This window comes from Micropterus salmoides, unplaced genomic scaffold (genome assembly GCF_014851395.1).
Source record: "Micropterus salmoides isolate LMB-PRFRI ecotype aquatic unplaced genomic scaffold, ASM1485139v1 Ms_hic_scaffold_2, whole genome shotgun sequence".
In the NCBI taxonomy this organism is placed as follows: Eukaryota; Metazoa; Chordata; class Actinopteri; order Centrarchiformes; family Centrarchidae; genus Micropterus; species Micropterus salmoides.
The window spans coordinates 51,980,495-52,005,376 of record NW_024041150.1 but is presented as its reverse complement, the minus strand read 5'-3'; the positions used below and the strand labels follow the sequence as shown (position 1 = coordinate 52,005,376).

The 24,882-nt window shown below is 42.8% G+C and overlaps 1 protein-coding gene and 1 long non-coding RNA gene across 3 annotated transcripts; one reads left to right on the top strand and one right to left on the bottom strand.

The window, feature by feature from the left end:
- Positions 1-1,269: 1,269 nt before the first annotated feature.
- LOC119912615 (L-amino-acid oxidase-like) lies at positions 1,270-20,021 on the bottom strand. Of its 2 annotated transcripts, none has more exons than XM_038731894.1 (8): positions 19,758-20,021; positions 17,644-17,708; positions 17,071-17,294; positions 14,769-14,881; positions 14,155-14,356; positions 13,444-13,512; positions 5,652-5,788; positions 1,270-4,793 (listed from the first exon to the last, which is right to left on the bottom strand). In XM_038731894.1, exons 1-8 carry the CDS (start codon positions 19,823-19,825, stop codon positions 4,007-4,009), a joined length of 1,665 nt encoding a protein of 554 aa, XP_038587822.1. In that variant the 5' UTR covers positions 19,826-20,021; the 3' UTR covers positions 1,270-4,006. The 2 variants fall into 2 exon arrangements, with proteins under 2 accessions (XP_038587822.1, XP_038587823.1); XM_038731895.1 differs by lacking the exon at positions 19,758-20,021 and adding an exon at positions 18,121-18,497.
- Positions 19,475-20,069, top strand: LOC119912770. The gene is made up of 2 exons (XR_005446223.1): positions 19,475-19,642; positions 19,748-20,069. It is a non-coding gene; the product is annotated as an uncharacterized LOC119912770 (long non-coding RNA).
- The last annotated feature ends 4,813 nt before the right edge of the window (positions 20,070-24,882 follow it).

Here is a 24,882-nt window from a genome sequence, read left to right as displayed (position 1 = left end):
AGCGGCACTTGCAGGCCGGGGAACACGAGGGACAGGCTGGTAGCTAGCTGCGCAAGCGGGCCGGGGATCAGGGACCAGACTGAGGGCTATTCGGCATCCACCTCTCCCTCAACTCCAATCCCTCACCCTTTTTCTCCTTAATAAAACCAGTTAAACCTGATGATTGCATTTGGGTCCACTCTGTCCCCACACCACACCACCATAACAGAACTCACTTCCCTTCGCTGATAAGAACGGCCGTGGACAGATTGTTTCAGGCTTTGAACCAGACTGAGGAGCTTCTTGAGAGGCTGCTGTTAGTGACCACGGTCTCTACACCTCTATCCCGGTTTTGGGAGGTTCTCGGTGCGGCGAGGGCTATTTGGGAGTTGGATCTCGTCGCCACCACCATTACATTTTTCCTGTCAAGCTCCACCTAGAGGAAGCAGATTCACCCCAAGGGGTACCCACACCTCACTTTGGGAATCGCTGGCCTAGGCCATCTTTATGCAGAGCAAAAATTGTTTTTTTTAGAGTTCTTTCTCATGGGGTGCCATGTTGAACTTCCAGTGACCAGTATGAGAGCAATAACACCAAATTTAACACACCTGCTCCCCGCTTTTATCCAAAGCGAATTACAATTGCTATCCATGTCAGAGGTCGCACAAGCAACGAGGGGTTAAGTGTCTTGCTCAGGGACACAATGGTGGATGTCTCACAGTGGGAATCAAACCCGGTTCTCCCACACCAAAGACAAGCATCTTATCAATGCGCCATCACCACCCCACTAACGAGTCACATGACACCGGGGAGGGAAAATGGCTGTTTGGGCACAATTTTAACATTTTCACTTAGGGTTGTTCTTACTTTTGTTGCCGGCGGTTTAGACATTAATGGCTGTGTGATGTGTTATTTTGAGGGGACAGCAAATTTACACTGTTATACAAGCTGTACACTCACTACTTTACACTGTAGAAAAGTGTCATTTCTTCAGTGTTGTATATAAGTGTTGTATAAAATATAAGATAATTATAAATAAATATAATATAATTGGATATTTACAAATATGTGAGGGGTGTACTCACTTTTGTGAAATACCGTACATGTGAAAGCCTGCACTACACCTAGGGGAGAGGGAGGTCACGGGGGCAACACTGACAGACAAAGCCCACATCAATTCCCAACAGTTCCTGACAGTTTTAAGTGCTGACAAAAAATCCCACTTTTCATGCAGTGTAATTTCTGAGATTTATTTCATTATCTGAGAGAGTAATGATGGGACAACACAAGAATATTTAAATGAAAGATTTTTAATCATTTTACATCATCTATTCAGGAAAAAACTAACATTGCTGCTTTCACCAATCAAACATGGGTTTAAAAATAGCTGGATCCGAATCTGCAATACAGAGTTGAGTTGAGATTACAAGATTCATTTGTTAAAGTAAAACAATCACACACTACCCATAAAAGCACATGTAAATAAACATACAAAACCCTTCAAGAAAGATCCAGCAACCCAAGACACCATATTCCAGACCATTTTGGTGTATAATCCAAAGTGTTTACCATTAGACTGTTTCTTGCTATTCACAAGAACTTAACTCACCAACATAACACTTTAATTTGTCCGTGGCAGGCATTAGTCATGGTTGTAGTTTTATTTCTGTGAGGTTAGGTAGAGTCAAAGATCACTGCCACAACCATTGAATTATTATGTATAACACAGAAATATTGGGGTGGAAACCAAGGCAAGAAAATACATAAAAATGAATCCGCTGTCACTTTGAATTCAAATCCATTGGCTGGTTGGGTTCTTTCTTGCTCTGGTGGCCACTGCCAGGGTGTTTGTGTGTGTGTCTCTGTCTGTGTTTTGTTGCAGGGTCAACTTCCTGGGCCCTGTTTCAGAAAGCAGGTTCAACAAACTTTGATTGTAAACCTGAACTCTGGGTTGACGAACTCTAAACTGTCAAACTCCGAGTTTACCGTTTCAGAAAAGCTGATAAAAATAAGTTCAGTCAACTCTGAGTATGTTCAGCCTGATGGAAGCGCGTGCGTGGGGATGAAAAAGCGGATGATTATTAGTTGACCCATAAAGGTAGAGGTGTGGATGCATGCACGCGTGCCTTGGCTAGTGGAGACGCTGTGCCTGCTGGAGGGATGTATTTCTCTAGGCGGTCAGGTGGAGGTTTTCCTCAGGAGCAGAGAGTTGATAATGGAGTCTGTGACTCCGAGTGTCATTGCTGTCATAAAAAAGGTCACTGGAAAAGAGACTGTATGGCGTCATGGAATAGGCAAGATGTGACTCGTGAAGCCGGTGGCTTTAGCGGCGCCAGTTTCCAAAGTGTTTTCAGACCAATCGAGTGTTGAGTTACCAGCTCTGGTGTGAAAGCCTGACTTAAGCTTGTACTTGCATTTTATTTTAAAAGGACGTGTGTCTTTGATTGGAAATAATGAGTGGATGCCAGTGACTGTATTACGGGACACGGGAGCATTTGATTCATTTGTTCTGGCGTCTGCTTTGCCGTTTTCTGGGGAAATGGATACTGGAGTAGTCCAGTACATCCAGTGGTGGTCCCAGTACCGCTGGTAGTAATGGCCCTGATGAGAACGAAAAGCAGTTTCCTGAAGTGTTCACGGCTTACGGTGTGAAGCGGGCCACTGACAATGCAGATTCTGTAGTGGTGGAAAACTCAGAGGGTGAGGCATCTGCGTTGTCTGTAATGTCTTTGTCTTACACTCCCTTTCTGTCTCCCATAGTGAGTTGGCACGTGAGCAAAGAGCCGATGTAACACTGAAGGAGCTGTTCCAGTCTGTGGGTGGATGAGATGAAATATCAGGCACATGGTTACTTTGTACAAATTGACGTACTGGTTCCGAAGTGGGCGCCACATGGTGAGGGTTTTGTTGGAGATCCTGTTTATTAGTTTGTCGTGCCCTCCAAATTTTGTGATGTGGTTCTGCGTGTTGCTCATGATGAGTCGGGGCACATGGGGGTTGGTAAAACGTATGATCGTGTTGGTAAAACGTATGATCGTGTGCTACATCAAAACGTGCCACACTTGTCAGTTAACTGGTTAGCCTAATCAAACTATTAAAGTGGCTCCCCTGTATCTGATTCCTGTTGTGAGTCAGCCATTCGAGCACCTGATTATTGATTGTGTAGGCCTTCTCCCTCGTTCAAGGTCAGGTGCGATGTATTTAACTGTTATGTGCAATAGCACCAGATACCCAGCAGCATATCCCTTTCGCACGCTGACGTCAGAATCAGTGGTGCGTGCTCTGGGTCAGTTCATGTCCATCGTTGGCATTTTCTTCAGTGGTTTCAAGCAACGACTTTACTCTGCTACAGAGTTAGCCAAGGAAAAGTTGGCCTCGGTACAGAAGAAAATAAAATGTCTGTATGTCCGCAGAGCTGAGCGATAGTCAAACAACTTAGATATACATCATGTAAAGGGCAGAGATAACATTGTTGCAGATGCTTTTTGCAGAGCCCCATGCCAGTGATTGTTCTATATTTCTTCATTGTGGTGTCTCTATCTCACTCTTAAATTGCTTCCATGTACCAGTTGCAGGGATGAGATGTGAGGCTGCAGGATGAAGGAGGGATGAGCAAGTGCTGTTCAGGTGACTTTGTATTGAGTGTAGTGACAGTTATGTGTAAGTAACTTTGCTTTTCTGGTAATCCCTTAAGCGTGGTTTCCTCTATTTGTTGTGGCCTCTGAGCCAGGTCATAACACAACCCTGCACTGGATAAGACGGTAGCCTGTAGCTCGTGGTTGGGCAGAGGGGGAAAAAGTGTATTGTTAATGTACAGTACTGGAATCATTTTTTTTCAATCTAGTTTAGAAATATGTAATTGTTCTTTGTGTACACTTAAAAGTTGAAGTTTACAAATTAAAGTAGTATTTAACTTAGATTTCTGTGGCATTAACTAGAGATATTACAACTTTTGGTATTCTTTTTATTTTATACCATAATACTAAATCAATTCTTCAGACCCTAGAGCTCATCTCCTCTTGGAAATTTAGCGTCTAGAGTCTTTGAGCGCCACATTGTTAATGTTGATAGCAGCCCTGATTGCAGATTTCATAGACGCCTCAATCCAAGCATGAGGGAAGGCTGTGTGTTCACCAGCAAAGTGCACCCGGCCTTCACTTCTGAAGAGCTCCTCAGCGTACTCTAAATGTTGGTAGGGCGTGAAGAGGGCGAAGGCCCCCAAACTGTAAGGATCCAAGGTCCACTTCTTTACCACCACCCCTGTGCAAAGAGACTTAACATGGTCGCCGTGGATCTTTGACAAATCTCTCAGAGCCAGCTCTTTCAGGGCTTCATCGCTCGCACCTTGGAAGAGGAGGGAGTCATCAGCCCAGGTGTAGGAAGCCAGGAGGACGCCGATGCTCTTATTGTTTGGGAAACTGTGGCTTGGGTAGTAGATGTAACGAGAGGGACCGTCAGTGATGCTCTTTCCTCCGAGGCCGTTCTTCTCCCAGAATTTCTCGCTGAAGGTGAGGATGATTTTAGTAGAGCTGTCATAGTGGACCCCCCTTAGGGCATCCATCTTTTGGATGGATAGAGGTGGATTGAAGTCCATGAAGAGGGCTGCTTTCGCTGTGGTTGTTATCAGGACAATGTCAGCTGGAAGGTGAGTAAAAGAGGGCTGTTGGCTAGGATCTGAGGTCTGGTACGATACATTTACTCCATTATCTAACTGGCTGATGCTCTTAACTGGGGAGTTGAGGAGGATGGGGACATTAAGGACTTTGAGAAAAGCTTGAGGGAGAAGGTCTGATCCACCAGTCACTTCATAGTACCTTAAAAACAAAAACACATTTTTAGTGTTATTGAATTGAGCACAAATGTAACTACATAGTTGCCTTGTTTGTATGTAGTATGTGATGTCAAAACTGTTTTAAATATATATATATAATATGAAATATTTGTATATATATAGACCCATATTTGACCTATGAACAATCACATTAATTTGGAAAAAAGTAGTACACTATCCTGTGTACCAATGGTATTATGTCAGCTAAATGCAGTAATGTAGTAATGAATAACCCCCCCACTAAAATATCACACAATCATCAATATCAATTCACATTGCGCAAGTTATGATTTTAACTCGCACACTGTGAGCATGGTGGCACTTGACGCTTGGCAGCTCCCTGCGTGTCCTGTGTGTGAAGCTGAGCGAGTGAGAGAGAGAGCAGGCTGGCTTTCAAAAATCTACTAAAAACCCAGCTCTTTACCAAAGCATTCAATCCTAAATTACATTTTGTTGTTCTGTCACTATGTGTAAAGAGTCCTATTTTTTTATTTATGTAACGTTAGCTAAATTAGTAACAAAGTAATATTTATTATCAGCTGTGTGTCATTAGTAACTAACCTACTAGTCAAGTGTTGAGAACATCAGGTACAAGCTTTTTTTTTTTAAGGCAAATTCCTTTGTTTTTGTTGTTCACTGAAGACATTTGGGTTTAAGCTCAAAAGATTATGAGATACAAGAGTTCAGAATTTCAGCTTTGATTTTGTGGTATTCACATCTAGATGTGTTAAAACTCAGGACATACCACCCTTTGTTTGAACCCACCCATTTTTCAAGTGAGCATATATATTGTGCCAACAATGTGCCTTTTGAATAGACAATATAGGATGTAGGGCCTCACCTCACGTTGTCATTGACATCTGACTGGTCATAGATCATCTCAGTCAGCGCTGTGTACATAAGGCTGTGTTCGTTAAGCAGGTCTCCAATCATCCTCACAGCCTCTGAACTCAGATTTCCTACTTCTTTCAGATACTCCTGTTAAAGTCATGCAGTCAGAAAAAGGGATTAAAATGAATTAAAAGGTCAGCTGACTCATCGAACTGCTTTAAGTCCATTCTTAAAACATACTTTTATCAATAAACCTTTCCTGATTATATTTTACTTTAATTTACCTTTTAACTGATCTGATGGTTTTTCAAATGTGTAATGTGATGCACTTTGTAACATGGATTTTCAACAGTGCTCGATAAATAAAATCTATTATTATAAAACAATAATGTGTTATTTGACAGGAGTGGGTGGGCTCAGTGGAAGGACAGTATAAATGGTGGCGTAGTGTGCCAGTGTGTGAGGGAATGAGGGTGTGTGTATTGTATTTCTGTACATGTATATGCCTTTCTTTCCTTCTTTTTTTTTGTTTCTTTTGTTCTTTTCTCCTTTTTTCTGTCTGTTAATATGAAACCAAATAAAAATTGTTCACAAAAAAAACAACAAACAAACCCAACATGTTTTCTGTTATATTAAGATTGATACCAATGGACATTATAATTACCTTTCTGCTATTAAAATCAGCATGAACAGATGAACTCAGTCTCTCTCTATCACAACAGACTAGTGGTCATACTGTCATAGCTAAATACACAGATACAACAATAATAAACATAGGCCAACAATGTGTGACAGTGAGAACACCAAAAAACAGTATGTGAATGTCATTAATCTATTAAATCAACGTGTTCATAACTTATTTATAGATAAGTTAAAATAAATGCTTTGATGAATTTTATTTAAAAGACTTTTGCAAAGGATTTTCCATGAACATCATGAGCATGAGTGGATTAGAATTAGTAGGCCTTGTGTGCATAGTCGAATTAGAATCGTCAAGTCCTGCCTATAGTCGAATCATGTGTTTTTGTGCACGCCGATTGCAAACTCAAGGGCATGTGATGGGGTGGGGGGGGGAATACGGTAGCTCCACTTTAATCTTGAAAAGCTGCAATCACTATTCATTCAACTTACACTGTAAATTTCCTTTTTGAAGACCCTTTTCTCTAACTCTCTCTCTCTCTCGCCTGCCATTCACCAGTCTTCTGCAGAGTTTTGCGTGCATGCTGTGCTGCCAACAACTGCATGCACGTCGCGGTCCCTCGCGGGTCTATTTCAAGTAGCCGGCTGTTTAAAACCGATATAATACTCTTTGTGTGGTTCATCAACGGTGATAAATTATCCGAAAGTCCTGCGAGGTGCGGACAACTCGGCACAACACCAGTGAAGCCGGGGCTCCGTCTCTTCAGCAAGTTTTCCTCTGCTGCCACCACACACATACACGCTACACCTACACAAGGGCACCCATATGGAGGTAAATCGGTGCCAAAACCATTGAAAATGGACAGACTAAAAGTCACAAATAGATATTACAACTTGTAAACACAACATAATCTACAAACAGACTCTTTATGATCCACAAATATTTGTTTTTCCAATTAAAAACTCTACAAATGTCCCCCTCACAATTTGCAAACAAACACAGTCTAACTTGTATTTTCAAATCACTGTAAAAAGACATTCTAACACATTCTGTGCAAAGCTCAGCATGCAAATGTTGAATCTGTGTTTGCAGATCCCAGGGCATTCACAGATCCCTCTGCACACGTCTACAGATCTTTTTGGCACTATCTTTCTGCCGAGTGTGTGACTAAGATCCGCACGTTTAGTCAACCAATCATTTTCTTCAATGTGATGTCACGTCCCTTCAATAAGCCCTTTTCAAAATAAGAGTTGACACTTCTCGGATGGGTGGGCTGGGCTCATTGCCAGTTGCCGTTGCCGGTGTCACAGCGCTGTCAGGCGGGCAGAGCCTCTGCAGCTGGGCAGCGCTGGGGAAAGACGGACCGACCGACGCTCACAACTTGGGTTGTCAGGTAAGTAATTATGTGACATTTAGTTAGCCTAAAACTTGTCCAACCAACGTAATATCACAGCATATGAACAACAGCACACACAGGTAGCTAGCTAGCTAGCAGATGTCTATGAAGATTCTCAGTCATCCAGGTCATAGTTATCCAACGAAGGTTAAAATCAAGGGCTAGCTAGCTAGCAGTTCTTGCACCTATAGAGCCATACCAGAAAAAACAAACGTTCGTCGGGACCCCCGCCGAAATCTCGACCTTATTACTGGGAACTAAACGGCACTGTTTCCCCGTAGCATTTATTTTTATGGCATGGCAAATATGTAATGACACACCAAACAGAGCATTAACGCTAACTAGCAGGACCCCTCAGTGTCACGCTGCCATTTAAGTTATTATCAGTGACTGGAATTTCAGCTGGTTCGTTGGGCGCTACCCTGTCTGTATGTGAGTGTATTATTTTTTCATGAAAGTGCTTTAGTGAACAACAAATCCGTGTTGGAAATAACGTGGGTAGTAACCGGCGTGCAGCTATCATTAGTCTCTGGTGTGTGTTTACAGCTGAGCTGCCACAGCCTTAGCTCCGGTTAGGTGCTCAGTGTGTTTTTAGTTCAGGAATTCTTCAGTGTCAGATAGTTCAGGAGGTTTCTACCGGGAGCCGAATTAACACAGAGGTCGTGCCCTGTCCAAAACATACATTAAAACATTAAAAACACTGCATGAAGCAGTTTCATCCTTAAAACATTAGTGTCTCTTCAACGAACACTGGATGAGCGTCAGCGAGCCATCTGGAATTATTTTAATGTCAGTCGGCTCTTATGTATAACAGGTAGAACGCAACAGAACTTTTACTCTTTATTGATCAATACAGTGGGCTGTTGTATCGCAGCTTTTGTCTGGTAAACAACCTCCTAACTTAGTGTTTTGGAAAGCGATGTGCTCATGTCCCCCTCCCCCTCTGTCTGCAGAATCCGGCGCCCAATCCGTATCCAGACCTGCCAAACTGCTGTGGTTGTGTGTTTTTGTTTCTCTGTGCTGGAGTTTTTTTAAGAACTTGATGGCTTTATCCAATTTCGAAACTGTACCACAGAGTGCCTAACAGTCACACCTCTACATGTGTCTGACCACTATTTCATTCAGTTCACGGTATGCCTACAGGAAAAACCCATTCTTCCAACACCATTGGTCTCACACCGCCGCAACCTGTCTCCCGCTCACTTTGCCTCAGTGGTAGTTTCTGCTCTACCTTCCCTCAACACATTTTCCTCACTTGAGGTCAATAATGCCATACAATCTCTGTGCTCTACACTAGGTTCGTGCCTGGATAGCCTGTGTCCTCTATCCACCAAGCCTGCTCGCCCAAACCAGTCCCACCCGTGGCTAACTGATACCATCCATGGACTCCGTACTGATCTCAGTAAGTAAGTAGAAAGAAAATGGCGAAAAACCAAAGACCCTGCCAACCTTAACCTCTATAATGACAGAATTAGCAGTGCCACTGACTCAAGGAAATTATTTTCCACTTTTAAAGCGCTACTAAATCCTCCTCCACCTCCACCACCCACAAACTTGTCTGCTGATACCTTTGCTGCCTTCTTCACAGGCAAAGTGGCGGCTATAACTAGCCAATTCTCTGAAACATTCAAACTCAACCATTGTAGCAGTCCTACTACATCTTTTCCTCTGCCCTCCCAGGTCAGTGGTTCTTCACTCTCCTTGTTTACTCCTCTCTTGACCCGTAGCCGTCCAACTACATGCCCACTGGACCCGATTCCTACGAATCTCTCCAAGCCATATCTCCTACCGTGGTCCCAACAATCACTCATGTGATAAATACTTCTCTGGCTTCAGAAACCTTCGCGACCACTTTCAAAAGGGCCCGGGTTACACCCTTGCTCAAAAAGCCCTCACTTGACCCATCTCAAGTTGAGAACTATCGACCAGTGTCTCTTCTACCATTTTTATCCAAAACTATTGAACGGGCAGTATTCAAACAGGTCTCAGAATTCCTCTTACGGAATGACCTCCTAGATCCATACCAGTCTGGTTTTAAGAGTGCCCACTCTACTGAAACGGCTCTTCTATCTGTAACAGAAGACCTAAGGTCATCTAAAGCTGCAGCCCAATGCTCGGTTCTTATCCTGCTTGACACATCAGCTGCCTTTGACACAATCAACCACAGGATCCTGCTATCCGCTCTCTCAGCCATGGGCAACTCAGTAAAGCACTCCTGTGGTTCGAATCCTACCTCTCGGGGCGTTCCTACAATGTTTTGTGGCAAGGACAATTATCCTCCCACTGCCTCTCCACAGGGGTGCCCCAAGGCTCAGTGCTAGGGCCCCTTCTCTTCTCAATTTACACCACCTCACTGGGGCCGATCATTCGCTCGCACAGCTTTTCTTACCACTGCTACGCAAACAATACGCAACTCTACCTATCCTTCCCGCCAGGTAATCCCACCATCTCTGTGCGGATCACGGACTGTCTCTTGGACATATCTGCATGGATGAAGGCTTGCCACCTTCAACTAAACCTCTCTAAGACTGAACTCTTGGTCATTCCAGCCAAGCAATCTATCCACCATAACATCACACTACAAATTGACTCCTCAACCATCACTCCAACCAAGGTGGTGAGAAACTTGGGTGTCATGATTGATGACCAGCTGTCCTTTTCAGACCATGTTGCTACTGTCTCCCGGCCATGCCGTTTTGCTCTATACAACATAAGGAAAATCAGGCCCTACCTCACTCAGTACGCCACCCAGCTTCTGGTACAGGCCAAAAATACTCATGTCACTCCATTACTCAGTGACCTCCACTGGCTCCCCGTGGCCTCCAGAATCAAATTCAAGTTACTAATGCTGCATACAGACAGACAGAGGATTTTGTATCTATTTATAGATCTTGTTTTACATTTGCGGATCATGAGGACTTTGTTAGCGGAATTTTAATCTATTTGTAGATTATGTTTTGTGTTTACAAGTTGTAATATCTATTTGTGATTTTTAGTATGTCCATTTTCAATGGTTTTGGCACCGATTTACCTCCATACACCCAGGGTTAGGTTACAATTTTGAATTTATTTACGCACTTTAAAACATTTATTGAAAGTTTTATTCTTTTTACATGTTTATTTACAGCATTAAATGTTGAAATGTATATTGTAATAGGCTGTATATTAACTTAATGGAGGAAAACTGGTAGTTCTATGTAAAATCTAAAGCTACGGTGACTGACATACACAAAAGGTGTGTCTTCTGAGACAGCAGAGAGTGGGCAGTCAAGAAATGAGGTTTCTTTAGGTATATTTATTAAGAAATGATATTTACTTAATTATTCAGTAAAACCATATGTTACTGTGATTTGGCCACTGACAGATAACATGGAAAATGTAAGACAAGAGTGTGAAACACTCTCACTGTTTCTGCACCACAGTCCATTACAAACCACATATTAAATAAAGTTTATACAAACATTGACAAGGAAAAACATTCATTCTCTCTGTGATTGTGGACCCTCGCCAAAACTGCTCACCAACAATAATATAGGGGGGTGGTGATGGAACAATGGATAAGACACATGAAGACCCAGGTTCAATCCCCCACTGTGACCCATCCACCATTGTGTTCCTGAGCAAGACACTTAACCCCTCATTGGTCCAGAGGTGTGCGACCTCTGACATGTATAGCAATTGTAAAAAAAAGTGTTAGCTAACTGAATAAATGTAATATAATGTAATATTCGCAATACTATATGGTGGCTCAGGAGGTAGAGCGGGTTCGCCGTTAATCGGAAGGTCGGCGGTTCAATCCCTGGCGTGAGTGTGAATGTTAGTTTCCGTTTGAGCACTTAGGCTCAGTGTATGAATGTGTGTGACTGGTGAATGCAGAAGTAGTGTAAAAGCGCTTTGAGTGGTCAAAAAGACTAGAAAGGCGCTATACAAGCATTTTACTGAACAGTTATGTAAATATAATTTCTTAATATATTAAAGAAATCTCATTCTTGACTGGCTATTCTCTGTTATCTCAAAGTGAGCAGTTTGTTGCAATTCGCAACCCTCACCACTAGATGTCAATAAAACTTACACACTGAACATTTAATGTGAGGTTAAATGTACATTTAATATTGAGGTCTCACATTAACATGATATTAAGTATGTATATATATGTGCAAAGTGAGCATGTATATATTTTTGAGGGGTCCATAGCACAGTGGATAAGCATCATACCTTTGACGTGGGAGACCTGGGTTTGATTCCCACTCAGTGGCAGTGTCATTGCTCTTCGTACAGCAGGTCTGGGGATTAAATCTCTGTCATGAAAACTTTCTCTTAATTTTTGTGGGGACAAAACTGACTGCCAAATGAGTAAATTTACATGGAAGAGGAAATGTCTTGCACGTTTAATAGTAGGTGAAACAATGTTAGCTATCTTACTATGATTCTTACCCCTGTGTGATTTTCACAAATTAGCAGTGTTGTTTTTTCATTTATTTCAGCTGACACTTTTATCCAAAGCGACTTACAATTGCTATACATGTCAGAGGTCGCACGCCTCTGGAGCAACTAGGAGTTAAGTATCTTGCTCAGGGACACATTGGTGGATGAGTCACAGTGGGGGATTTAACCTGGGTCTCTCACACCAAAGGCATGTGTCTTATCCATTGCGCCATCGCCACCCCACATGTTCAGTGTCTTTATATTTTCAGATGAATGTAATCTAAGCTGTACCCTTGTATGGAGACCTAATGATATTAACAGGTTGTGCTGTCTGTCAGCCTCTCAGCCCCAGGAACTGTTGCTGACGGGCGGCTGCTTCTGAGGACGAAGACGCTCGATGCAGGTGTAGTCCAGAAAGTGGGTTTACTGACAACTCTACCTTTGTTACAGTTGTTAACAAAGAGAAGAGGGAAACACTGCGTTCTCGGTTCCAGAAAGAGCAACTTAAACTCCCCTCACAGCCCACTGCAATGAGAGAGGATAATCTGCCACTCACAGACTGGGAACTGATCAAATAAGTTATAAATTCCTTAGTGCTGACCCAAAATCATCTATGCTTCCATGGATAGACCCTGATTTGACTTTCAATCTCACTGTTGAATCTTCGAAGCGGCATTATGAAACGATAATCATACCATTTTTGTGATATGGTGGGTGCTCAACATGTGATTTTACATATAACTGACGTTTTTCTCCCAATAAGTTAATATACTGCCTATTATGATAGAAAAATTAACATATAATGCTGTAAATACAAATGAGAAAAGATATAAGCCTTGAATAATAATTTTTAAAATGCGTTAATAAAACCAAAATTGATCATTTATCACCATTGTTTAGCTGTAAATGCACAGTATAAGTTACAGCAGAGGCTAGTGAATAGTGACTGCAGCTCTGCAGCTTCTCAAGATTAAAGCGGAGCTACAGTGTGACAGCAAAAAGTGTGAAGGTTTAAAACCAGGGGACTAATTCTGCACACTCATAAGACTGGGTGGTGCAGTGGCAGTGAAAATGTTTGAAGGTTTTTTATTCAAGTATTGATTCGGTTACTTTATCAGGTCACCGCATGTGACTCGCCATAGTCAAAGATTAACATGTAGGACAACCTGTTTTTCGAATAGAACGTTAAGCTCAACCAAAGGTGTTTTCTTATTCAAGTTAACTATTAGTTGACTGTATGGCAAACATTTGGAAAGGGCACTTGCACTAAAAGAAAGCCAAGTCATTCTCAACACACAGTTTTCTTATTTACACACTCAATGAGATCATGCCGTGTTTTACCTTCACAGAATAATGGTCGTATTTTCTCAGGTATTCCTCGCAGCCTTTAGTTACCACATAGTCTTTCACCTACAATAAAGAATAGGAAGACTTGAGAGAATTGATGCATGTTAAATTCAACATTTTGGTCCAGAGTAAGTATTGAATTACCTGCAATGAAATATGGTAGAGAACTATTGTTAGTAGGGGGTTAATGGTGCCATTTCTATCTGTCACATGCTAAATGTTACTGCTGAGCAGTTAGCATCTAAACTGCATATAACCAGCATATAAGAATGCAGGAAATTAAGTGTTGTAATGCGAATTCCATAATTATCATCTCCAAACATATTGCATGTAATCCTGGACTCAGGGACAACGTGTCTCTGTGGGAAGATATGCTTGATGCTGAAGCTCTCCTTACTCACGTGTTTGCCTGAGCTGTTTATTTGAAAACTCAAATTGCCATCACAGTGTTTAAGGATCAACATTTTCAGGAGGAGGAGGCCCAGACCCCCCACTTAATGTGTGACCCCTCAAATGTTGAAGCTAAACCTGCGCTCTTGCTTTTTAACAATGACTCACTAGAATGCAAGAAAACCGTCTCTGGGATGACAGGTTTTCTGAAGGGAACAGTGGTTAAGTTTCATCACCCAGTTTAGGCAATTATGTCTTGAAGTTGGCAAGTATGCTGTTCATAATTATTCATCACTGACCGTGATTATTACATACCTCCTGCAATGTTTGCTGTAGCAGCTCTTCAGCTGACTTCCCTTTCTCACTTGGGCTCACATTGTATTTCAGGATATCAGGGGTTTTTTTCACTGTGGATGTTTTCTCCAGCAACCCGTTAACCAGATAAAAGGTGTTATCGTTATCCATGATGAAGTCAGTAAGATTGACCCCCAGATCTTTAGCAACCGTGAGGACGATCCTGTTGACAGAGGTGATGGTGGCAGAGTCAGCTGGTGACTGCAAGTGTTTTGTACTGTGTTTGAGCCAAGACAGTAAATGAAAAAGCTTCTTCTGATGCTTAGCGGCTACATTTCTACATCCCTTTGTGATCTTTTAGTTAAGTAACAAACACAACGGCGACGACCTCTTCTGGATTCTATCAAGCTCCATTTTCAGCTTACCTTTAATGTAAAAATAAATTGCTAGTATCCATGTTTGGATGGTATCTTTGCAAATCAACCTCATAAAAAGCTGGAATGCCAATTTGTACACTTTTCAATGTAGCTTCAAAAGCTTCTCTTTTACACAGTCATGTTGGTCTGAGATGGGGAAAGGTTGCATACGTATTTATATATTTAAATGCTCAATTTAAAAAAAATACATTAACTCACTTGTGAAAACTTGGGATCCTCATGGCTCCCAGTTCAGCATACCAGCCCTCTTCTTCATTCCTGTAGGTCTCCACCCGTCCTCCAACACGGCCGCTAGCCTCCAATATCGTTACCTTGTCAGTACAGGTAAATATAAACAGATATTACAAATGAGGCAGGTCAAGTAATGTTTCAAAGATACTAGGTGTGGTTATACTACCGCTTTTGCTTTTCCTACTGCTTCTGGTACTACCACAATAACTATCGCTACTATTACTAGTCTTACTACAACTACTAACAACTTCTGCTACCAGTACTGAAAATAATTCTACTGCTAATATTGCTGCTGATTCAAGGTGACCACATTTCTGAAATGAAAACCGGCTGGGCGACAACATTAGATGCTGCGCACGCTCACACGGATGGCAATCACCTTTCGGCACAACACTTGTGTGCTCTGCTGTCCATTCTTTCTAACCACGTAAAATCTGATTTCATGTCTGTTAACACCTTATAAAGTCTATGATTAACACACAGTTCAAAACAGAGACGTCTGGTCACCCTATGCTGATTCCAACACTACTGTTAATGCTACTACTACATTTGATGCTGAAACTACTACTAGAAGTAATAATGCTGTTGTTGAATCTGCCATTGTTATACTACTTGTACTACCACTGCTGCTACTACTACTATTCTACTAAACTGCCACAACTACTGCTGCTGGTACTAATAATGCAGTTTTTACTATGGCAAATACTGCTACTACTAGTATTGCTTCTGCTGCTGTAAAACGTTTGCTGTCACTATTCTAACTATTCTTGCTACCTTTGTTACTACTATTAAAAATAATTACCCATAATTTGTTTTCAAAAAAGTTAGATGTCCCTGATTTAAAAAGCTACATGTGTAACGGCTCCAAAGGCCGTGAATTAGTTTGTGGTAATTTGATTTATTATGATATTATTATTATTATTATAAATGAATGGCAGGGCCCTTAACATGGCTCCTGTGTCAAAATTATTGCAAATGATTAGGCCCGCCATCAGGGTGGGTCAAAGAGTACAGATGACCCCGGCCCGAGGCCTAGAGGGGGCCCATGCAAAAGTCTATGGTTAACCCATAAATGGGATCAAGTTAGACTTATTGTCTTTTATAAATAATACAACTTTTTATATGTATTTACATGATAAATAAATGTATTATTATCATTAAAACACATTTCAAACTTGTCATCTGATAATCCGCTCCCTGCTGTTATTGTGAAAATGGTACGGTCGAAACATTTGGCAGTTCAGATGTGCAGGACCCGTAAATGTAAAGCGAGTCGCTTTAAGCGAACGCTGCAGGCTGTCAGGGGCCCAGAAAAGAGCAGCTGAAACAAACAGAGAAAAATAAAAGCATAGGGAGGCAATGGCCAAATCTCTGGCCAACAATGTGTTCACAAGCACCATGTATGTCTGACTGGTAAAGGTGAGGAGCAGGGAGACTAGCAAAACTTTGCTTTAAATAATAAACCTTTAAATAAAGTAACACCAGAGCTGCCAACTCTCAGACGTTGAGAGTGCCTCTCATGCAGTAACTAACTGAAAGGGTTTTGCAAAATAAACATCTAAAATCTGAGGAGTAGACCTCCTCTGTTTGGGACCTTGAGCTGCACTTTATCTGAGTGGCTGAAGTGAACATTTGTGTGGATTTGTGGTGATATTTCTGCCTGATCAGAAGTGTTTTCAGTAGGTTTAGTTTATCCACCTCCTCCTCTCATCCAGTAGTACAGTCCCAAACGTTTCTGTGTCTGCAAACGGTCTGCACGGGCCAAATCAGCAGAGCAATAATGCAGGCTTGTGCACAGCATAGGGCAGGTAGACTGTTTAAAAATATTATGAATTCTCATTAAATCATGACGTTATTCTCGTACAACTTTTTTCTGGACCTGTCAGAGATTCTAAATGAGCAGAAACCTGCTGAAACACACGAGTTAAAGTGATGGAGTTTCTAATTGAATTAAAATTATTTAATATCAGAGGTTATTTCCCCAAACAAAGACAAATACATGATAAAATATTTTTATACACATTTAATGTGTATTCAAATTGGCCAAGAGCTTCTTTGAAATTGTTTGGAAAATGTTGTCCCCCTGTCCAAAATTCCCAATGGCCTTCAAATTATCACAAACCAGTGTGGTTACAGGGGTTAGGGAGAGGTTAAAAGGAGCCCTGCATGTAATTTATTCCCCCTAGACTCCATATTGGGTTAATCTGCAGGACCCCAAACCCCCAAATATTTTGGTAGAAATATTATCTGTGTATGTGTGTGTATGTACCGTGTGTCCGGCGTCTTGCAGTAACTTGGCAGCTGTCAGTCCAGCCATTCCAGCTCCAACAATAACAACATGATGAGGTGTTTTAGTTTTTGGAAGGCCCGTCTGCACAGTCTGCAGCAGCACATCGTAGTCATTATCTTTCAGACAATCAGCTAGTTGTTGCTTCAGGTTGTTTGCAGAAGTGTCACTGGGGTACAGTGTGAGCAGCAGCACACTGACAGCAACTGGAAAACACACACACACACACACACACACACACACACACACACACACACACACACACACACACACACACACACACACACACAAACAAACACACACGATCCAACTTTAATCAAATTATTTTTAATCTTTACTGATTCACTGTAGTTGCTTTTTCCCCTGAAGCAAAGTTGTAGAGCCAAAATCTAGTTGAGCCGCTACAACAGAGTCACTTAACTGTACTTGACAGAACTCAACACTATTTACTACCAGCCAGATCAGGTTGCCAAAAGTGTTTACAGAACAAAGTGTTTCAAAGACAGTAAAAGTTTAAGTGTTCCTTCAATATTAATTTTGCTAGAAAATACTCACAGAATTTCCATTTTGGCTCTTGCAGATCCATCTCAGTTATTAAGACTATTACGTCTTCTTTCCCTCTTCGGTGACATGAAGGGGATGAAGAAGAGAAATATACACAATAGACAGCAGGTTTTAATCCTGGAACATCGTGACTTCTCTGTCTGACAAAACTGTGTCAATTTGTCAAAGACATTTACTTTTGAATTCAATGTAATTTGATGATCATATTATTCAAACATGTACAGAATTTATTTAACAAAAGAAAACCTGAAGAAACTCTCAAGAAAAACACAATCATGTGATTGTGAGTGTAACTCAGTTTTGAGAAAATGTTTACAGAATGTTTTACACATTCTGTAAATTCCTTAAATGTACATATTTGCTATTAAAACCTAGATTGTTTTCTTTTAACTGAATTATATGTTATTATTTGCACGTTTGAATTTTAGTCTAAGATAAAAAATAAATAAAATGACTGATGATTCTTACCCTTTGAAGAGCTAAAATGACAGAATCTGCCGTTAGAGAAACCTGAAGGGAAACTGTGGCTTCTTAAACACGTTCATTTAGTGCTGGCCTTATATCTCGTCAGACAAGCATGACTGCAAATCGTATGACTTCATGTGTTTTTTTAACATTAGCATTATTCACCAATTCCTCAGAATCAGGTGATCAATAACAACCGGTCTAGAAAAACTAACATTCACCTGTTTAAAACAAACACCCTTTTCCAGGAAACACACTTAAAATAACAAACCCAAAATGAATCAGGAATAACTCTTCAATCATTTGGCCTAAATGCATAATTCTGGTCTCCTTTGAAAGGTCAGAAGCTAAGGAATATAAATCCCCATTGTACATTAACATATTTATTTTACCATTACAGACTACATGGAGATGAAATACAGAAAAAAATATGATATTTTTAAAAAGCTATATTTTAATGCAATAAACCATCAAAACTGTTGCTCAGGTCGCCCCCCTGAACCCCCTGGTCCCTCTGCTCCGCCCTCGGGACACCCCCCTGAACCCCCTGGTCCCTCTGCTCCGCCCTCGGGACGCCCGCCCGAACCCCCTGGTCCCTCTGCTCCGCCCTCGGGACACCCCTCTGAACTCCCTGGTCTCTCTGCTCCGCTCTCGGGTCGCCCGCCCGAACCCCCTGGTCCCTCTGCTCCGCCCTCGGGACACCCCTCTGAACTCCCTGGTCTCTCTGCTCCGCTCTCGGGACGCCCGCCCGAACCCCCTGGTCCCTCTGCTCCGCCCTCGGGACACCCCCCTGAACTCCCTGGTCTCTCTGCTCCGCTCTCGGGACGCCCGCCCGAACCCCCTGGTCCCTCTGCTCCGCCCTCGGGACACCCCCTGAACTCCCTGGTCTCTCTGCTCCGCTCTCGGGACGCCCGCCCGAACCCCTGGTCCCTCTGCTCCGCCCTCGGGACACCCCCCTGAACTCCCTGGTCTCTCTGCTCCGCTCTTGGGACACCCCCCTGAACTCCCTGGTCCAGCAGCTCTGCCATCCAGCATCCCGTCTGGCCCTGTTCCCTCAGTTCTGCCCTGCCTGTTCGCCTGACCCTTCCCAGCTCTGTCCCCCTCTCTGTGTCTCGTTTCTTTTGGACCCTGGACCCCCGCCAACCGGATCCCCCCCCTGGACTTCTTCCCAGCCAACTGGGAGGTCCGCCTGGAGGCGTCCATTGAGGAGGGGGCCCTGTTGTGGTGGCAGCCCGGCTGACGGTGAGTGTCCTGGTTATTTCTCCTGTTTTATCTGTGATTCTGTTTTCCCTGGAGTTTTCCTGTACTCTGCCTGTCTCCCTGTGTCTCCTCCCCTGCGTGTGCTCTCTCCCTCTCCCCCTCTCTCTCTCCCTCCACTCCTGAGCCCAGCTAACGACCTGCACCTGCACCTCATCAGCCACCTCCTCTGCCTGCCACACCTGCCAGCAATCAGCCTCATCTCCAACAGTACTTCTGCCCTGGTTCTCCACTGCATTGCTGCTTGATCGTCGTTGCTCCTAACCCGGTGCCGCTTGATCTCTCAAGTTATCACATAACCTGCATGATCTGTCTCACTGTCCTTGGTTTTTCCAGAGCCACTAACCTTGTTTGTCTGTCTGTCTCTCCCCAGGTTCACTCACCCTCGTCCTCTGTCAAGTCGGCTGGGCTCGCTCACCTGCCCTCTCCCCTCGGACTTTCCCCACGGCATCCTCCCAGTTCTCCCGTGCCTCGTCTCTTCCTCGGCCCCCAGTGCCCCCCGGCCCTCTGGTCTCAGTCTCCTCGGTTACCCGTGCCGGCGTCTCCCCGGCTTCCACCTCTCCCCTCAACTTCAGTCCCTCAACCCCTTCTTTCCCCTAAATAAATTAATATCCACAAGGTTGTGTGTCCTGTCACCTCATGGGAACCCTGTCAAACATGAACTAAAAGGAGATAATAAAGTTTTATTTCAGTTATTGATTATTCTTGCTTTTCTCTACCCACATGCTTGTCATTCATGTCTTTATTGTACATTGGAATTGGTATGGTATTTTTTAACTGGGGACAGCTGAAAATAAGCCTTTTTGGCTAACTCTGGCATATTTTCAGAAATGTTATCAATATCCATTGTCCTTATCAAAGTAACTTATTAAATTATTAAATCCTTTGGTCGACATTAAAAAATAATGTGTTTAGCAAACTTATCACTTGTATTTTATAGTAACAATATTTTGTCGGGATGTCAGTTAATTTCAATTAAATGTGCTTGATCAGTTCTTTCATTCGTGGGTGTAAGTAAGTTAAAGTATAGTAAATGTTCACTAAAGAGGAAAGGTTTACAGGCAGGGAGACTTGACTTTGAATGGAAGCTGATTTATAACAGCTCTCAAAATGTCTCCCACAGCCAACACAAACACTTGCCATGTCACCCTATAGCCTACATATGCTTCACATGACACCTCAGCAGCTCCTACACACAGTAGGTATAGCTTTAATTCTGCTCTCTTTGCCTTCACTTCTAATATTTCCACACAAGCACGGAACATACACCTCTGCTGCAAACAAAGCAGCTTGCCCTACCTATTTCCTCTGGCATATGCCAGAATTTCCGGGTGGCCAATCCGCCCCTGCTCTTTCTGTATTATCAGGTACAGCAAGGTGTACAACAAAAAGTCCAGGAAGGTGGAGAAGGACGACAGATACATTGCAAACAGAGGTGGATCTAGAAAAATATTTATGGGGTGGCGAGAGGGTGGCAGGAATTTTTGAGGGATGGTAACATATGGCAGATGTGTATATATACTGAATTTAATCACAGTTATCACAGTTTGATGAGAAATAGTATGTACACACTACAAAAGGGCACAGGCTGCAATTTAGGGACTCAGACACAGACAAACTTAATATCATGCAATCAATGTCTTGCATTTGAGGTTTCATGTCAAACTGTTCATATTAGGAATAAGTGATCATACAATGTGATCTCACTTAATAGGAGATAGAAGTATGATAACACTACTTCAGGTGGGGCATTATCACAGGAAAGGCATTAAGGTAAGACACAGGTGCTGAGTCGCAGTGTGAGATTGTTTTTGACAGAAAGACAGCATTGCAGCATTTGCACAAGAAGAAACCAGAGATGGGGACTCGAGTTAGAGACTCGGACTCGAGTGTGACTTACAGTGGGGGAAATAAGTATTTGACCCCTTGCTGATTTTGCAGGTTTGCCCACTTACAAAGAATGCAACAATCTACAATTTTAATCATATGTACATTCTAACAGTGAAAGACAGAATCCCAAAGAAAATTCCAGAAAATCACATCATATGAATTTATAAAAATTGATAACCATCTGATGAGGAAAAACAAGTATTTGACCCCCTGGACAAACAGCATGTTAATATTTTGTAGAAAAGCCATTATTGGCCAGCACAGATGTCAAACGGTTTTTATAGTTGGTGACAAGGTTTGTGCACATTTCGGCAGGGATGTTGGCCCACTCCTCCCTGCAGACAGCCTCCAAATCATTCAGGTTCCGAGGTTGTCACCTGGCAACTCGAATTTTAAGCTCCCTCCAAAGATTTTCAATTGGATTCAGGTCTGGAGACTGGCTAGGCCACTCCAGAACCTTGATGTGCTTCTTCTTCAGCCACTCTTTTGTTGCTTTGGCGGTGTGCTTAGGGTCGTTGTCGTGCTGAAACACCCATCCTCGACCCATCTTCAGCTCTCTCACTGAGGGAAGGAGATGTTGGTCCAGAATTCCACGATACATGGCCCCGTCCATCCTCCCCTCAATACGATGGAGTTGTCCCGTCCCCTTGGCTGAAAAGCACCCCCAAAGCATGATGTTGCCACCACCATGCTTGACGGTGGGGATGGTGTTCTTTGGGTTGTACTCGGTGTTCTTTGCCCTCCAAACACGACGAGTTGCGTTGAGGCCAAAAAGTTCTATTTTGGTCTCATCTGACCACATCACCTTCGTCCAGGCCTCTTCTGAGTCGTCCAGGTGGTGAATGGCGAACTTCATGCGGGCCTGTACATGTTTCTTCTTGAGCAGGGGGACCTTGCGTGCGCTGCAGGATTTCAATCCATGACGGCGTAGTGTGTTACCAACCGTTTCTTTTGTAACTGTGGTCCCAGCTGCCTTCAGTTGATTCATCAGTTCCCCCCTTGTGGTTTTGGGATGATTCCTCACCATTCGCATGATCAAGGACACCCCACGAGGCGAGATCTTGTGTGGAGGCCCAGACCGAGGGAGGTTGTCGGTGGTGTGGTGCTTCTTCCATTTCCTGATAACTGCACCGACAGTTGATCTTTTCTCTCCAAGTTGCTTTCCGATTCTCTTGTAGCCCATCCCAGCCTTGTGCAGATCAACAATCTTGTCCCTGATGTCCGTAGAAAGCTCTTTGGTCTTGCCCATGGTGCTGATGTTGGATGCTGGTTGTTTGGGTGTTGACAGGTGTCTTTTATACAGGTAACGAGGTGAGGCAGGTGTATTTGATGTAGATAATTGGTTGGGATTGGGGCTGTGTCTTAAAGAAAGACTAACTGGCTTGTAGGAGCCAGAATACTTGCTGTTTGGTAGGGGGTCATATACTTGTTTTTCCTCATCAGATGGTTATCAATTTTTATAAATTCATATGATGTGATTTTCTGGAATTTTCTTTGGGATTCTGTCTTTCACTGTTAGAATGTACATATGATTAAAATTGTAGATCGTTGCATTCTTTGTAAGTGGGCAAACCTGCAAAATCAGCAAGGGGTCAAATACTTATTTCCCCCACTGTAAGTCGCGAACACAGTGACTTCAGACTCAACTTGAGACTCAACTTGAGACTCGTCCTAAAAAGACTTTAGACTCGACTCGGACTCGAGGTGCGGGACTCGTGAACAATGTTTATTTTTTAAGAAACGTCTGATGAGCTTGCTGTTATTCCCCTCCCTCCGTTACCTATAACCTGCCTACGTAACACGTAGCATCTGCTGCCCGGCCGCACGTGAGAGAGGACAACAAACACCGGCAGCTGCTGAGTCATTCATCATAAACTTTGGCTTTAAAACTTCATACAACAAGACCCAAACAAAGACGCGCTGAACGCAAAATAGGTTAGAAACCTGTGGTGAGTAAACATGTTTAGCTCAGCATCGGCCATCTAACGTTACCTTGCTTCAGCTACGAGAGGTTCACTCTGACTGTTGTTCGTTATGCAAAGATGAATGAGCGTTTGTTTACTTGTGGTAGTCGATTAACATAATTATTTAGGTCTGCCATCACCTTAATTATTGCCGTTGGTTGGAAAGAGGTTACAGGTTTATTGTTAATCAGGTAACCTTACTTTTATTTAGTTATAACGTTACACTGGTTTGTGAGTCTGCAGGATGTGTTGACTTGCAATAGTTTAAGCTGTCATTGACTGTAGACGCATTGTACATTAGGCTACGTGGTTTGTTCTCTGTAAATTAAAAACAGGTTACAGGTTTGTTGTTGATTATGCAACGTCACAGTTTTATTTAGTTAATGCTACACTGGGTTTAAGAGTCTGGGGAGTGTTTTGACTTACAGCATTTAATAAGCCATCAATAATTGCATTGCACGTTACATGGTTGTGCTCTGTAAATGAAAAAACAGGTTACAGTTATAGAATTCCTTATAGCTATGCAGTTTTATTAGCAACCTGGATTGAACGCAGCAGGTGTTACAACATTCATAATAACCACGAGAGACTTGACTTGTGAGCATCTCTGGAATAAACTATAGAAAGAAAAACATACCCATTAGAGATCTATGGACTGAGCTGTATGAAAGTGAGCATAACTACACTGTAAATAAATGGGTCAAGGCACTCAAACAAGGTACTGGACATCACTTTTATTGTTACGGTTAGTGGTGGTGTGTCCTCAGGCGGGCGGCCTGAAGGCAGAGCAGGGGGAGAACAGAGTTTGGAAGGTCGTCTGAGCAGGCCAGGGGGACAAAACAGTTCAGGAGGTCGTCCCGGAGGGCGACCCAGACGGCCGTGTAGAGCAGAGGGAAAACAGAGTTCAGAGGGTCCACAGAGTTCAGGAGGTCGTCCGGGGGGGTGACCTCCTGAACTCTGAGGACCACGGACGAGACAGCTGGGCTGAGGACCACGGACGAGACAGCTGGGCTGAGGACCACGGACGAGACACGAGGAGCTGGTGCGAGGGAGGCAGAGAGACAGCAGGAAAACAGAGATGCAGGCAGGCAGAGACAACAGGGGGTAACAGAGAGAACACTTAGACAAGCAGACATGGGTGAATAACCAAAAATGCACAAGTACGAGCTAAACAGAACCAGTAAATGAACAAGGGAAGACACAAGACAAAACCGGGAACACAAGACCAGGAGTAAACACAAAAGATATTAACTAATGTATAGGACTAGGAACTAACTGAACAAGACTACACAGAGAAACACAGAACCTAAAACAGACTTAAACAGGAAAGACATGAACACAAAAACCACACTCCTAACATTTATTGTTTACTCAGAACACACATTCTCCCCATTTTGTCCCTCAGTAGCTTGATTTTCCAAGTACAGTATATACAATATTCACAGCAGTTAAGGTGACATGAAAGGGACATTTCATGCATGTAAATATGAGCTGTTGTATCAACAAATCAACAAAAAGGCTCACAGAGTTACAAAAGGGTATGTTACATCAAAATCTCCACAACCCTGAAAAGAAGTCACATAAAAATACATTTTGCTCCCAGTCTGAAAAACTACAAAACATTTTGTGAGTAGGTTCGTACAGGCCTTTCCTG

What these genes read in the sequence shown, in the direction of transcription:
- LOC119912615 (XM_038731894.1), bottom strand. Translation starts at nt 19,825, where the DNA reads ATGCCGTGGGGAAAGTCCGAGGGGAGAGGGCAGGTGAGCGAGCCCAGC. An exon ending in AGGATCCCAAGTTTTCACAA is followed by an intron (nt 14,357 to 14,768) that starts GTGAGTTAATGT and finishes CTCTGTCAACAG; the next exon opens with GATCGTCCTCACGGTTGCTA. An exon ending in TACAGCAAACATTGCAGGAG is followed by an intron (nt 13,513 to 14,154) that starts GTATGTAATAAT and finishes TCTTTATTGTAG; the next exon opens with GTGAAAGACTATGTGGTAAC.